General features: G+C 41.6%; 1 protein-coding gene across 2 annotated transcripts in view; it reads left to right on the forward strand.

Annotated features, from left to right (window-relative positions):
- Positions 1-16,208, forward strand: part of LOC111956847 (beta-1,4-galactosyltransferase 2) — a 156,529-nt gene that overhangs the window by 113,187 nt on the left and 27,134 nt on the right. Inside the window, exons 4-5 of one of the 2 annotated variants that reach the window (XM_023977509.2) lie at positions 12,016-12,203; positions 13,835-13,957. In XM_023977509.2, the coding sequence (XP_023833277.1) occupies positions 12,016-12,203; positions 13,835-13,957 (311 nt within the window). The other variant, XM_023977510.2, reaches the window with a different exon arrangement.

Raw genomic sequence — 16,208 nt, forward strand, 5'->3', positions numbered from 1 at the left:
ACACACACACACACACACACACACACACACACACACACACACACACACACACACACACACACACACACACACACACACACACACACACACACAAGGGTTTAAATACACAATCCTATTACTGGTGGCTGGAGCAGAATGAGGTCCATTTAGGAAATTAAAGACTAATTATTTAATTGCCTAATGTCCTCTCTCTTTATACACTGAGTGCACAAAACATGAAGAACACCATGACATAGACTGACCAGGTGAATCCAGGTGAAGGCTATGATCCCTTATTGATGTCACTTGTTAAATCCACTTCAATCAGTGTAGATGAAGGGGAGGAGACAGGTTAAAGAAGGATTTTTAAGCCTTGAGACTATTGAGACATTGTATAAATATTGAAGTGCCTTTGAATGGGTTATGGTAGTAGATGCCAGGCGCACCGGTTTGTGTCAAGAACTGCCACGCTCTTGGGTTTTTTCTGCTCAACATTTTCCTGTGTGTATCAAGAATGGTTCACCACCCAAAGGACATCCAGCCAACTTGACAAAACTGTGGAAAGCATTGGAGTCAACAGTGACCAGCATCACTTTTCGAAGGCTTTCGACACCTTGTAGAGTCCATGCTCTGACAAATTGAGGCTGTTCTGAAGGTGTAGGGGGGGCAAATCATGAATAGGTAATTGTTCTTAATGTTTTGTACACTCAGTGTATGTGCCCCCTTTTTTGTGATTGTTTGACAGCAATTATGTGGGAATGATCAAGTTGCTTCTTTTGACATTTACAAAATTACATTTTAGATTGTGAGACAGCTTTATTCACTCATGTTTATTGGAACATTTATTGATGTTGTTAATAATGTCTAATGCACATGTTGGATGCAGTTTATTCATCTTTTTCATGTGCAAGATATTAATAATGAACCATCTAAAAATGTCTGGGGTCTGCTAAACTGAAGAGAGTGGATTTAGTATTTAAATATTTGATTGGTCAAACACAAATCAGTAGGAAAATTCTGCAAACGCAGCATACATGGTTGATGCCAACAAAGTGATAACAACAGTAATATGACAAGGGTTAACACCAACCATGGATGGCATCTCCTTCCATTGCTTGTAGTAAAGTGTCCATACTGCAGTATGTTTTGCTGCAGGGCCGTTGCCTCTCCGTTCTGACGGTGAGTTTGTCTACTGTAGGTGGACAGAATGCGTTGCGTTATTACCATTCTGACACTGAGGTTGTCGAGGTGGACACACAGGCAGCAGACTGTTCTGGGCTCCTGAGGCTATGGAACTGGGGGTTAACCTATCTAAACTGTCCATACTGAGAGTTGCTATAGGCAGCAGGGGCCACAGCTGGAGACCTGTGTCCCAAATGGCATCCTATTCCATTTATAGTGGACTACAAAGTTGACGTAGACAAGAAGCTTTAAGTGCACGTTCGCATTCGATTCGTCAAACGTAGTGCACTTTAAAGGCACTAGGATGCCATGTGGGACGTAGCCATTGTTTGTTCTCCATATTGCTGACCTTTAAAGCAGTGGTAAATTGGTCAGCTTCTGTCATGCTTTAATTATAGACTGACCTGAGATAAATGTATAGAAGGATTTAGGCTACCCCCATCCAATCACATTGTTGTCCAGGGCACTGAGAATTGACACAGTTCAGGTGGAATCAATTTACAAAGAAATGAAATGGAATCAAATCCTGCCATGCAAGGATCCCCCTTCAACCACCCAGCAAATGCATCAATAGCTTCATGTTCACATGTCCAATATTTTATGACGGGTGCGGTATGAAGCCAGAATACTCAGTACAGAATGTTTCTGTTTTATATACACCACGCTGTACCCTTACCAAAACACATTTTGCCGGTCTGAGTAAATCCATAAAAAAATATATAAAAATACCCAGGCTCAAACATTCAATAAACAGTACGATATTGGATTTACAGTAATAACATACAGCAATTATGATATAGTTGACAGAATGTGTTTGGATTTCTCCAGGTAGGATATATTTACCCGCTCACCATTTGACTACATTGAGATGATTTGGGCTTGGAACACATCATGAGGAACATGATTTCTTACAATGTTCTCTCTAGTCGTTAATAGAATGATGATTGTCTATTTCAATGATTCTCAACACATGGTGTAAAGCAACACGAGACATGATGAGACAGATGCTCTTGGAATAATGAAAGAGAGCATTCTGAAGGCTCTTGATCATGTTCCAATGCTCACCATCGGGAGCAAGTACAGTATTCATTTACATTCGTATCATTCTGATAGTACTACTACATGTGCTCCGGCAAAGACTGATGCTCGCCAGGTGTAGACGCTCTCATCTTGACTAAAGTGAGGATTTTCACAGACATGTAGCTGCATTTCTAATTATGTATCTGTGCATAGGCCTGAAGGTACTAGTAGGGTTGCACATTTTGGGGAATATTCAGAGGTGGAAACTTTCCGTGGGAATTAATGGGAATATATGGGAATTAACGGAAATATATGCAAATGAATAATAATACCAATTAAATGTAGATGTTTTTTTGCATTGGATATATTTGCCATATCATATGGAGACAGAAACATAAACATTTTACCTTATCATAAGTAGACATAATTGCAAATGATTAAATCCTTCCAATAGAAATAAAAAAATAACTATTTAGTTACGAATTGAACTTTAATTAAATGAGTTGACGCTTCACATGGGATGATTTCACTGAACAACAAAAGAAAGGGAATATTGAATGATCCCCAATGATCCATCGCGTCTCCCAAAAACGTTTTCAACATACATTTGTAAAATGATAATTTAGAAACTAAAGCTTTGGTTGTCTTCCTCTCAGGCTTCCATGTTTTCTCCCTGGACCTCCTCAATGTCCACCTCTTGAACATCAGACTTTGAGGCCTCATCTTCACTGTCACTTTCCAACCTTGTTGAGGATGGCTCATTGTCAGGCTCAAAAAGCCTCAAATTTGCCCGGGTGCCCACCAATTTTACAAGCCATGTATTGGTCAGCCTGTTGCGTGCTTTGGTGTGTGTGCTCCCAAACAAGGACCAGTTGAGGCAGATGATGTTGGTGGGATTTGGAGGATGATGGAGGCAACAGGGGAAAGAGCCTCAGATCCACAAAGTCCCTTCCACCAGGTGGCTGAAGAGATATGTTGGCACGACTGCCATATTGCATCTCCATCCCAAAGCCCTTGCTTGGAAGTGTACTTCGCCAGACTGCCAAGAACCTTGCCCTCATCCAGGCCAAGGTCGCGAGACATGGTAGTGATGACACCATAGGCCTTGTTGATCTCTGCACCAGACAGGATGCTCTTGCAAGCAGACAGTACTTGGGATCCAACATGTACACTGCGGCATTTATGGGCTTCAGGCAGAAGTTTTCACGCTTTTTTAAATGTATTTCAGAACTGCAGTTTCCTCTGCATGGAGCAACAGTGAAGTGGGCAGGGCATTACGGATTTCTTCTCTTACATCTGCAAGCAGAGTGAACATCAGTCCTTGCAATGGCTATTGCTATAGGTTTCAGGAGTTTCAGGCTGTTTACCACTCTCTCCCAAAATGCATCATCCAGGGGGATCCCCTTGATGGGGCTGTCCATATCAGCAGACTGTGACATGGCCATTTCTTGGAGAGACTCCTTCCCCTCCAGGAGACTGTCAAACATGATGACAACATCACCCCAACGGGTGTTGCTGGGCAGCTTCAATGTGGTGCTCTTATTCTTCTCACTTTGCTTGGTGAGGTAGATTGCTGCTATAACTTGATGAGCCTTCACATACCTAACCATTTCCTTGGCTCTCTTGTAGAGTGTATCCATTGTTTTCAGTGCCATGATGTCCTTGAGGAGCAGATTCAATGCATGAGCAGCACAGCCAATGGGTGTGATGTGAGGGTAGGACTCCTCCACTTTAGACCAAGCAGCCTTCATGTTCGCAGTGTTGTCTGTCACCAGTGCAAATACCTTCTGTGGTCCAAGGTCATTGATGACTACCTTCAGCTCATCTGCAATGTAGAGACCGGTGTGTCTGTTGTCCCTTGTGTCTGTGCTCTTGTAGAATACTGGTTGAGGGGTGGAGATGATGTAGTTAATTATTCCTTGCCCACGAACATTCAACCACCCAACAGAGATGATTGCAATACATTCTGATTTCTCTATGATTTGCTTGACCTTCACTTTAAATTTGTTGAACTTTGCATCTAGCAAATGAGTAGATAAAGCATGTCTGGTTGGAGGGGTGTATGCTGGGCGAATAACATTCAGAAATCTCTTCCAATACACATTGCCTGTGAGCATCAGAGGTGAACCAGTTCCATACACAGCTTGAGCAAGACATTCACCAGCATTTCTCTGACTATGTTCCTCCATTGAGTCAAAAAATCGTCTGATTCCAGGAGGACCATGAGCTGTTGCTATCGATAAGGTGTCTTGATTCATCATTTTCACCTCGAATAGAAATAGAGTGACTTTTGTCAGAGGTTGCTTGTTGTGAGCACTGAGGGAACTTTATGCACATGGCCAGATTATTCTGCATCTTACTTGCATTCTTCACATATGATTTTGCACAGTATTTGCAAATGTATACAGCTTTTCCTTCTACATTAGCTGCAGTGAAATGTCTCCACACATCAGATAGTGCCCGTGGCATTTTCCTGTAAAGATTAGATTTTTTTGTTGTAAAAAAACAACAAATACAATTCCATGTACAGATCCAGTTAAACAGTTAGATTAAACAACTCTTTTGTAAGATAAATGTTTTAAAATGAAACATGTATGGAAACAGGTGAATTAACACTCCTCAGTTAGCAGGCTCAAGCAAGCTAAACCCACATGGTAGCAAAAACTAACTTGCAGAAATTGTTAACAAGTTAGAAATGATTTAAACACACTTTGCTGTAGGCTACTATTTACTAGTTAACAAAAAAATGATGTATGTCATATAAAATATATTCACCCTACCCAGTATTGTAATCAAAACTTACCAGAAAGCATGTAGTCCTTGGCTCAGACAGAGTAGTAGTGTGGGTTAAATAGCATCTCATTAGTTTGCAAGATCTTGAGAATCAGCTGTACATGTGATGGAATAATGCACTGTGCATGCAGAGGGTTGCAATTCCATTGAATTGGGGATAGTTTAACCAAATAATGCCACAACGACCTAGAATTGCTTTATGTGTATCCCACAAGAGAAAGTTGAATGTTGTAAGCTAACTTTTTTGATGAATTTTAAGCATATCCCACAATTCCAGGGTTTAACTTCCATTAACATTTTCAGAAATGTATCGGAACGTTTCTGATCCTTTGCAACCCTAGGTACTAGGAGGATAGTTACAAATCTTCCAACCACCTTTCATTTGTAAGGTCAAGTCTCCCGGTTTACTGAAGTGAATGAGTGCTAACAGTTATCTGTATTATTAGTGTCTACAGTTATTCAATCTGTCGATGTGCCCTTGAGCAAGGAGGCTTGACCCTGTAAAACAACAACATTTTACTCCACCTATGTGATGAAAACATATATATTTGTATCTTTTTGGGGGGAATGAATGTGGTCAATGTGGGGGATAAACAACATCTTTTTTTTTATCCAGTTAACAGGTTCATATAAAAAGAGTAGCATCCTATTCAATTTCTCCTATCAGTGTGAAGGGGAATGAATAGGCAGTTCTTATAGAAGCTCTTGTGGACAGTCTTTTAATTAACAAATGGAATACTACAGTACTAGCAGTAGGGCTGTGTCAGAAATGTCAGCATATTCCCTACATAGTGCGCTACCAAAGCCTGATCAAAAGTTAGTGCATTATTTAGGGAATAGGGTGCCATTTGGGATACAGAATACAATTGAAAGTGCCAACAGTACTGTAGTTGATCCAGAGTTATGCATGTATCATGAGGAGCTATGTTACAGTTAAAATATGCTCTAAAAGGGAAATGGAAAAGATAGGGGGAAATCCCTTTGCCGGCATCTTTGTCAAACAGAGACAGTGGAGAGATACTTACATGTCATCAGATAGATAGATCAAGTCTCCATGCTAAACGTAAAACATAGTAGTTGTTTCCGGCTCAGGGGACATGGTTGAAAGTGAACCATCCAGTCCGTTTAACAGCAAGCCATCCATCCACCACAGAGAGAGGAGTCCATCAACTCTCTCCACCTTCCATCCTGGAAGAAAGAAACAAATAATGTGTGGTTAGCCTAGCATCCCTGTGTGGTTAGCCTAGCATCCTTGTGGTTTGGCCTAGCATCCTGTGTGGTTGGCCTAGCATCCTGTTTTGGTTTGCCTAGCATCCTTCCTGTTTGGTTGGCCTAGCATCCTGTTTGGTTAGCCCTAGCATCCTGTTTGGTTGGCCTAGCATCCTGTTTGGTTAGCCTAGCATCCTGTTTGGTTTGCCTAGCATCCTGTTTGGTTGGCCTAGCATCCTGTTTGGTTAGCCTAGCATCCTGTTTGGTTGGCCTAGCATCCTGTTTGGTTTGCCTAGCATCCTGTTTGGTTGGCCTAGCATCCTGTTTGGTTAGCCTAGCATCATGTTTGGTGTACCTAGAATCCGGTTTGGTTGGTCTAGCATCCTAGGCATGTTAGTGCATTATATTGAAATGTGTGATTCACAACAGTCAGAATGACATCCTCATTAAAATGGCATTTGAACAGGTAAAGAGGTATGCTTCGATAACCTATGCAGAAAAAAATACATATATTTTTTATATACAATTAGGTATTATGATTATGGATCTAGATTGCAGGAAAAATCTGTTTCAGCTGTTCGAAAAATGCTAAATTCTCCAACCCCATCCATTCTCACGTACTTTGTGCCCCCTCTAAAATCATGGGTGCATGACGCCCTTGCCGCTGTCTCAAAATGTATTGACCCTGTATGTATGGTCATGAATAAACAACAGCTTTAAAATTCCTAATAGATCATACAGGCACTATCTCTTTATGTAACATCAACCACGTTTATTTAAAAATAGGTGATTTATGTTCCCTCGGCCCAGTAAAAGCCTTATCAGTATCTCACTTCACCAGTTAATAACCAAGCCTGTGTCCCAAATGGCATCCTATTCCCTATATAGTGCACTACTTTTGACCAGATCCTTATAGACCCTGGTCAAAAGTAGTGCACTTTGTAGGGAATAGGGTGCCATTTGGGAGACCGCCCAAGTGGAAGCCATGGTGTATTAATCACACTACAGCCGATGAGTTGGAGACTGCTCCATTTTGCTAATGTCTGTTACAATTTCAAACCAGGCCATGTATAACTAACAGGTTTAATTAGTTTGGATTGATATTCATATCACATGTCCAATGGAATAGACGCCTGACAACTCTCATCTTGTGTACTTCTCAAGAGTATCTTGTCCTGTGTCGCTTTTCCCTGTTGGATCATTTTTTCCCCCAGCTTTTTCTATGAGATACTCTATCCTATAATGGTGTCTGTTGATCAACGAGGCCATGCAAAACAGAATTTCCCTCTCTGTCTCTCTCTCTCTCCTGTCTCCTTCTGTCTCTCTCTCTCCCTCTGTCTCCCTCTGTCTCTCTTTCTCCCCTGTCTCCCTCTGTCTCTCTCTCTCTCCGTCTCTCTCTTTCCGTCTCTTTCTGTCTCTCTCTCTCTCTCTCTCTCTCTCTCTCTCTCTCTCTCTCCTCTCTCTCTCTCTCTCCTCTCTGCGTCTCCGTCTCTCTCTCTCTCTCTCTCTCTCTCTCTCCGTTTCTCTCTCTCTCTCAATTCAATTCAATTCAATTCGCTTTATTGGCATGACGTAACAATGTACATATTGCCAAAGCTTATTTAGGATATTCTCTCTCTCTCTCGCTCTGTCTCTCTCTCTCCGTCTCTCTCTCTGTCTGTCTCTGTCTCTCTCTCGCTCTCTCTTCCCTAAGAGTAGAATATGCTCGTTCATAATACTTAGTGTATCATGTTGCAGTTGGTAATGGAAAGGGATATGAGATTACAGTTATGATATCTATTCTTTAATCAGCTATCAAAGAGATGTTAACTGGTTTCTCTGATTGGGGTGAAGCCTTTTCATGTTCAGTTGACTATCCGAGGTCATTAAAGGCGCTTTCACACAAACCTACAGTAAAACCAAGAAATTAATTATTTGCTGATGTGAACCACATGTAGGCTAGTCGTTTGTTTCATTCAATATCTCTTGTATACCAATACTACAGCAGAAAGGTCCTTCTTTGTGGGATGTTGGTAATGATATTTCCAAATGTTTTGTGGCATGCTCGCATGAGATCTAGTTAGTTGCATGTGGAGAGTTGCCTTAAAAGTAAATGGCAGGATAAGCTGTCTTTTCATGCCATGTATGCTTGATGCATCCGGACAGATACGAGAACATCGCAATCAAATTAGCAGGGCTTGTCGTGCATGCTTACACTTCAGAAGCCCCAAACTTTTTTTTCTTCTCTTAGCAGCAATAACACCAACGAACGGGGGTATAACTCACAGTGACAGGGGGATTTGAGGAGCCTCCGTCAGTATTATTGTGAGGCAGCTTGTGCCCAATTGCTCCTAATACAAAGTGATTTGAAGCCATCAACACTATGTGTGACTCACCCACCCAGAGAGTCATCCACAGGCACCTGGCCCTGGGCCTGGCCCAGTTAACATGGAACATCCTCCTAATAATGCAACAAGGTAGAATGTCTTGGCTCAGCTTGTCAAACTGTTGAGATTGGTCCAGTAGATCCTCTCTTTCCACCTCTGTGATCATTTGGCACGTCTGACTCCTGTGACTCCTGCCTTCGTGACGTGGCAGTTACCACCTGCTCCCCATGGCCTGAGTGCTGCTTGTCTCAGTCTAATTCAGGGACATGTTGGCAGAAGCCATTTGAGAACAACACAGTGAGTGAAGGACAGTCCTGGTTGGCTGTCGCTGCCTGGATGACTGATGATGTGTGCTGATCTGCACTGAGTGACACATGCCACCAAACCTCCCATAAAGCTACTGTGACCTATGCTGTCATGTCACAACATTCAAAATGCTACAGTCTGCTTGCTTATCAGTGTACAGTCCTGCTGCACAGTACCTAGCCATAGTTTCTTTAATGCATGCGTTATGTTTTATGTTTTGTACCATGAACTCTTTAATCCTCAAGGGAGGTTTGAATTACATTTTGCGTTTTAGTAATTTAGCAGATGCTCTTATCCAGAGCGACTTGCAGTTAATGCATTCATCTTAAGATAGATAGGCCCAGTATGTCAAGCCATTTGATATTGACTTTCATGTTGGAATGGCCGTGCTACTTGCAATCTCTCTGCTTTATATTCGACCAGCTATGCAGCTTATGCAGCAGTACAGCATCAGAGTGGAGCATACTGTTGGATCGATGTGTACATGTACTGTATGCCTCAGTGGCTTCATGCGATAATTGCGTGCTTGTCCATGTCTTATGTCTCGCACAGTATTTTATGGCCTGTTTTGTCATGTTCCTCCAGTGTGATGTGCGACGTAAAGCTATTGATGAGACAAAGAGAACCTCCAATTGAATTCTCCGGAGTGCGTAGCCTTTATTATGACGGGAATCGTCTTTGCTTCAATAGCCCTGATTCATTACTGGAAATGAGTTAGCCTGGCCCTTTGCCAGCCAGCACCTCTCCCTTGTAAGAGCCTTTTTCCACCAAAGCCAATGCTATGGTGGAATATGGTTATTATGAAAGCAACCGCTAATGGGGCTTTGATGAGCGTGCTAGAATTCTAGATGTTGATGTGAAGAGGAGATCACGCCCCCAAATCAAAGATACTGTAGTTTACAAAAACAACATCAGCAGGTTGTTAGATCTTGAACAGTGTATCATCTTAAAACAGAGTGCATATTTGAGTTTTATCTGATAGTGTCATGCTTTACCTTATCACGCCACTTTTTCTCTTACACACACACACACGCACGCACGCGCGCGCCCGCATGCGCGATCAACGACGGCCCTCAATCTAGTTTAGCTCTCACTGGTGACCTCCCTCATCCTGCATTGATAGCAGCAATGGGTGATAGGGTCAGTCTGCTAGGGACTGATAAACTCAGCGCACAGCGGCAGTCCGTCCGACAACGCTGAATGCAATCACTCAAGAATGAGCCAGGCATCGCTGGGTCTGAGGGTTGGACCTAATCTGTCTCCGTAGCAACTGTCCAGGTACGTCTGACTGTGACTGTGGTCGGTCAGCCAGCTGGGAGAGTTGGAGACAGCGTGGCAACACAGTGGCGATACAGAGGGAGAGCCCTGATGAGTTATCCTGGTGATTATCAGGTAAAGATAGTGAGGTTGATTGCCTCTCACAGGGAATGTATAGAGAGAACACCACTGAGCTGCCAGAGAGAGGCAGGACAGGACAATACTGTAAGATGGAAGGGAAAGTTATCTCTCTGTCTCCTGTTCTTGGAAGTTGTGGAGTTTTTACGGATGCGTTGTGTATCAGTTATGGGCTGAAAGTAATGGTGGATTGGACGGTACCATACGCCCCAACATCAGTCATTTTAGGTGTACTATAGTTAGAATTTTGGAATTATACAGAAAATACATTATTTTCTAGCTCCTCCTCCTTGTTCTGACAATGGTTAAAGAATCCCCTCACCTTAAGGCTACTGCCAGTCTCTTTTCATCCTAGGAATGTTACTTTTTGTAGATTGACAACACAGACAGATCCATGTCTGCTGGTGAAGTTTAAGCACAAGAATTAACATGAAAACCTTTTCCAGACTGAAGCTGCATCTGAAGCTGAAATGCATGAAATATTGGACAATTAATATTTCAGAATAACCCAGAAAAATACCCAGGAACTTTCTGTTGTTGATCTGAGTGATGAGATTGATAATTAGCAGGTCCCATTCAGATTCTCTAACCATCTGTTTGAAACCCATGTCTCCTGACCCCATCATCCTAACACCAGTCCTCTTCTTCTGTGGTGGCAGAGTGGTGGGTGTGCAGTCCTATCGTCCCTATTATGGATGTGAATGTTCCTCGCAGCCTTGTGATTACACAATATATACAGCTCCATTTGCAGCGATGCCTGATGGTTCAGGGGGAACGTGTCTTATTGAAGCAATAAAAATGACTCCAATAATGTTTAATGAGCTCACCAACTGAAGAAAAAAAGGCAATATGGCATTTTAAAGATATATTACCTTATCTGTCTTTGTCTGTCGGATAAAGCCGCAAGTCTCTAATGTTCAATTTTTTGTGCCACTGAAAATATCAAAATGAACATAAGTATTGATTGGAACCAGAGGCTGCAAAAGAGAGACACTCTATCATCTTCTCTGCAAGAAGTGGGAGGAGAAACTTTTTGGAACAGAATATTTTTGTTTCCTACTTTGTAATGACGTACAATATGTTTTTAATGTATTGTACAGCTCTTAGCTACATCAAATCTAAAAACAGATTTGCATGAAGCCAATATAGGTTGAAATCTTGTCCAAAAACTATATAAAAACAAAGGTGTTGACCTTGTTGATCTCATTTTACTGATAACTGTTCTCAGTGATATGTTTGTACCAAGTTAATGTGCTTACAAAACCCCATGTCTCCTCAAATGGAGTTCATGTTTGGAATGCCAGTGCCAGTGGATTTGTAACAATAGATTTTACTTGAGGATTATTTGGTTGCATCTCAGGTATTACAGGATTACAAGGGATTATGTGTTGAACTAGATTATGAGTTCAAATGTCTAAACTGGTACGGTACTTGACCTGCGACACTCTGATTGGATCTGTAATCAAAATGAGCGAAGCATGTTGTGATGTGTAATTTTTCTTTACATAACATTGTTTCTTTTTAGTTGTCAGACATTTAATGACGGCCATTCTCCCTGTGGAGTTCTTTACAACATGGACCTTTGTCTAAACTGTCCTTCTGCACAACATGGTCTGACAGGAACATCAATCAACACGTTCAATTGAGGCTTGCAAATCCATCCTTCAGAACCCATTATGAACTATGGCAAAAATATAACTGAATTCACTTAAATCTCAGTGTCCATCAGTTTCTGACCAGTTTTTTCCCCGATGTTATCTTGCAGCTTGGTGAGGAAACCTTCAACAGAGCCAAGCTCCTGAACGTGGGCTACACTGAGGCCCTGAAGGATGCCGAGTATGACTGCTTCATCTTCAGCGACGTGGACCTCATCCCTATGGACGACCGTAACCTCTACCACTGTTACGACCAGCCACGACACTTTGCCATCGCTATGGACAAGTTTGGCTTTAGGTAGGTCAATTGTATTGTGTACTCTCACTCTCATGTATATTTACTCTAAAAGAAATCTGTTATTCATTTTCTGAGCCTATTCTCCTACCATCTTAAGTTTATTCATTTGGAAAGGTATATGCTTTTAAAGGGACAGTCCTCATATAAAAGTTTGAAGGTATTCTTTTGGGACTGCACACATGATCTGTACAGGATGATGTAACCAAAAGTACTGTTGGAGACTCATCCCCAGTTCATTTAACTGACTTTAAGATGAACTTTCCCTCTGTCTTTCATTGGAATCCGCCCAGCGCTCTCTGATGTTTAATTTTCTGTGTGGGGCCAAAGAGCAACCCAATCGTAACACATTATAATATATCGCTTTTGTTATTGTCAGGAGTCAAGACATATTTTTGGTGGTATCATTTTACGAATAACTTTACCTGCTGTTGATAACACAAGCATTTTATAGTCAAATTAAATACCCACAATTTTATCCAGTGAATTTGTCCTGCCCCTACTTTACACTGATACCCACTGCTTCATTCTGATGTCAGTGAACATCAACTTGAGTTAAAGTTAGCCTTTTCTCACATCTAACGCAGCCCTATCCACATACTTTATAGCCTTCAAATTGGCAATATAGTTACAAAAAGCCCTCAAGACACTCATGCCTAACAGACAAATTCACCCCAATGCCATTTTATCTGCTTGGATATGCAATTAAAATTGCTGTGTAATTTGTGACAGATTGATTGAACACAATTCCTCAGCATCTAGCTAGGCTTTGTATCCAGTGCATGTGGACTAAGCAGCCTATTTGCTAAACATCTTATGCAAGTCCCTCAATGCACCAGCGTTGACTGCTAATATCAATAAACTGTGATGATAATCCCATTTCTAAACTGTATGGAATTCACACTAGAGTGGCTTTCTCCTGGCTACAACATTACTTTCTCTAATAACCTACACATCCTCCAGCAAATAGGCTGCTTAGAAACACACATGGACGCAAGCAAGCACGCACATACAGACACGGATGCACGCATACAAGGACACACACACACAACATTTTCTCTATATTGTTTGTGTGAAGGCTGCTGCTACAGCAGATGTCCTCATTAGTTTTTTGCTTGTTGTTTTTTTACATAAAGCTCCCTGTCGCTGGCTCTGTCTGACGTCACAAACACACACACACTCACCACTGGCCTGAGGCAGACTCCAGGCACCCGCCATGATACTCGGCTAACCTTCTGCACCGTGGAACATTACAATGGGGCTCTGTAGAAAGGCTAACTCTCCATCTCCAAATCTTCTGCATATCTTCAAGTCATGTGCATAAATAATAGCACCTCACATCAAGTGACACTTTTTCCCTTTAACTTTTGAAGCAATCCGAACTACTGTAGCTATAGAAACAATACATTGTTAATTTATGTATTTTTATTTCGTTACTTCTGCTCGCATTCTTACAGTATACACATGAAGTGCATGAATACAAAATATGTCATGTTGTAATTTTCAGTTGTCTTGAATGCAATACAGTAGAGTATCCATATTTGACAGGCTTGTTTTTTTAAAGGCCAGGATCTGTAATGAACCTCAAATCTGACAACCGCCTCAATGCTTTGACAGTTATTTTCCCCTTGCAGGCTTCCTTACGCTGGGTACTTTGGCGGGGTTTCTGGGCTGAGCAAAAAACAGTTTCTCAAGATCAATGGCTTCCCCAACGAGTACTGGGGCTGGGGAGGAGAGGATGATGATATCTATAACAGGTAAGACTGCATGGCAGAAATATTCCAAAAAACACCCATCAATCCCAGCACAGCACAGTACCAGAAAAAGAATGGTGCATCCGTTTTATTTGACATTTAGATTATAGCTGATACAGTCATTTGCATATTGGTTAGAATATTTGTACCTTTATTTAACTAGGCAAGTCAGTTAAGAACAAATTCGTATTTACGATGACGGCCTACCTTGGCCACACCTGGACGACACTGGGCCAATTGTGCGCCGCCCTGTGGGACTCACAATCACGGCCGGATGTGATACAGCCTGGATTTGAGACAGGCACTGTAATGATGCCTCTTGCACTGAGATGCAGTGACTTAGACTGCTGCGCCACCCGGGAGCGGGAGCAGTATCAGTCATCGCTACTTTAACAGCTGTACTTAACAGCTTTGAATTATTTAATGCTGATAACATTCTAAAGGCACAGATGATGTATTAAAAGAGTGAAGTAGGCACAGCTACAGGTCTTATTAAACGCAAAATGTATGCCTGGCCTGTCACTTTACTYTATCATTGAAATACTTTTTTCCTGAATGTCCAGATAGAATGTCATTGTTCTTCCCGACCACATTCTCTCACAGTGCTGCTAGCTCACAGACGGTCAAAACTTTAATAGCATGATAGTAGCTGCAATAGATTTGATCCATTAAAGCATCAAGATTTCCCCTGAGATGTTTCCTTCAACAGAGCTATTTCTGTTTCAGTGGATGATGTGGGATGTTATCCTCCTGCATGCTGCTGCGTATGCCAATACATGAGCGTGAAAGGCTAAATTCAACGTTGTAGACACCAAAATAAGCATATATAAAAAAGCATAAAGGTGTTCTTTCATTGAAATCTACAATATTTTCAGGGCTCACTTGTTTTAACACCATTTTATATATAGCAATTTGAAATGTCCTTGAATATACACACTGGATCTCATGGCCAGGCAGAGAGGGGACTGATGATGATGGTGTTAGGCTAGCTTGCAGCAGAGTGAATAGACTCAGGCTACGTCCCAAATGGCACTCTATTCTCTATATAGTGTACTACTTTTGGCTCTGTTTAAAAGTAGTGCACTATATAGGGAATAGGGTACCATTTGGGATATGGGATACAGCCCTAGACTGAGCTGTGCCTAGGGGGATGCTGTAGGTCTCTCCCCTAGGCACTCAGCGAGATGGTGATGTGTGAGTGATGGGGCCTGGGCTGTTGCTGGTGTCTCTCTTTCTCTCCCCCTCTCTTTAGCCCCTGTGGGGATGGCTCCTTTCCCTGGGTCTAGCTGCTACAGGACATGGCATCCTAGCCCAAATTGGGGCCTGCCAACACAATCCCAGCTCGGGGGAGTCCATGTCCCTGCTCAGTGCTTTGAGGCCGTGCCCACAGTCTGTTGATCAGAGGTCCAAGAGTGACAGCACTCTTCCCTCTTTAAAATCACATCTTCTTTGTAGGCTAGCATATGGGTCATTCCACATAAAAAAAACACAAGAAAGAGGATTTTGACACCTACCATCTCAGATTGTTCTGAAATCGTTTCTGTAGTTAGTGACAGATACGATTAGCATTCCTGAAACATTATTTTGTTTAAATATAATTTGATCTCTGAGAAATTAAACGAATTGATTGCATCCAAATTTGCCATTTTAATTTATAGGATTCAGATAATATTCAATAAATATAGTACCCAACATCCTATTTGGACCAAACTTCTTCCTACCAATAAGTAAGCCACGAAGGAATCGCAACAAAATGTCAAAAGTCACCCACGGACCCCCCATACCCTATGCCAATCCCACCCCAACAACCAGTATACCAGTTCTCTATGTTTGACAAGTAGTATGAAGCTATGGCTTGTAGTATTGCTTCTTCATACCATGTAATGTAGAGAACCCAGCCACAAAGTCATAACAGCTTTCCCAATTTGGCAACAAATGCAGCTCCGGCGGGAGAATTCAATAGGCGAATATCACAGACAATCATAACACTGGCGTGTAAGTAATACTGTGAAACACTATGATTCCAATATTAGTGCCAGATATGTTATGGACATTTTCTGAAATTACAATGCTAAAATAAAAAATATAAATAATATGTGTAGCACCTTTCATTTCCATGAGATCAAATAAAATTTCAACAAAATAATGTTTAATGAATGCCAATATTACCTGTTTTTATCTACAGAAACGATTTCATAACAATCTGAGATGGTGGGTGTCATTGCTTGCTGAAATGACATGGAATGACTCCTAT

Source organism: Salvelinus sp. IW2-2015, linkage group LG32 (assembly GCF_002910315.2).
Source record: "Salvelinus sp. IW2-2015 linkage group LG32, ASM291031v2, whole genome shotgun sequence".
NCBI lineage: Eukaryota > Metazoa > Chordata > Actinopteri > Salmoniformes > Salmonidae > Salvelinus > Salvelinus sp. IW2-2015.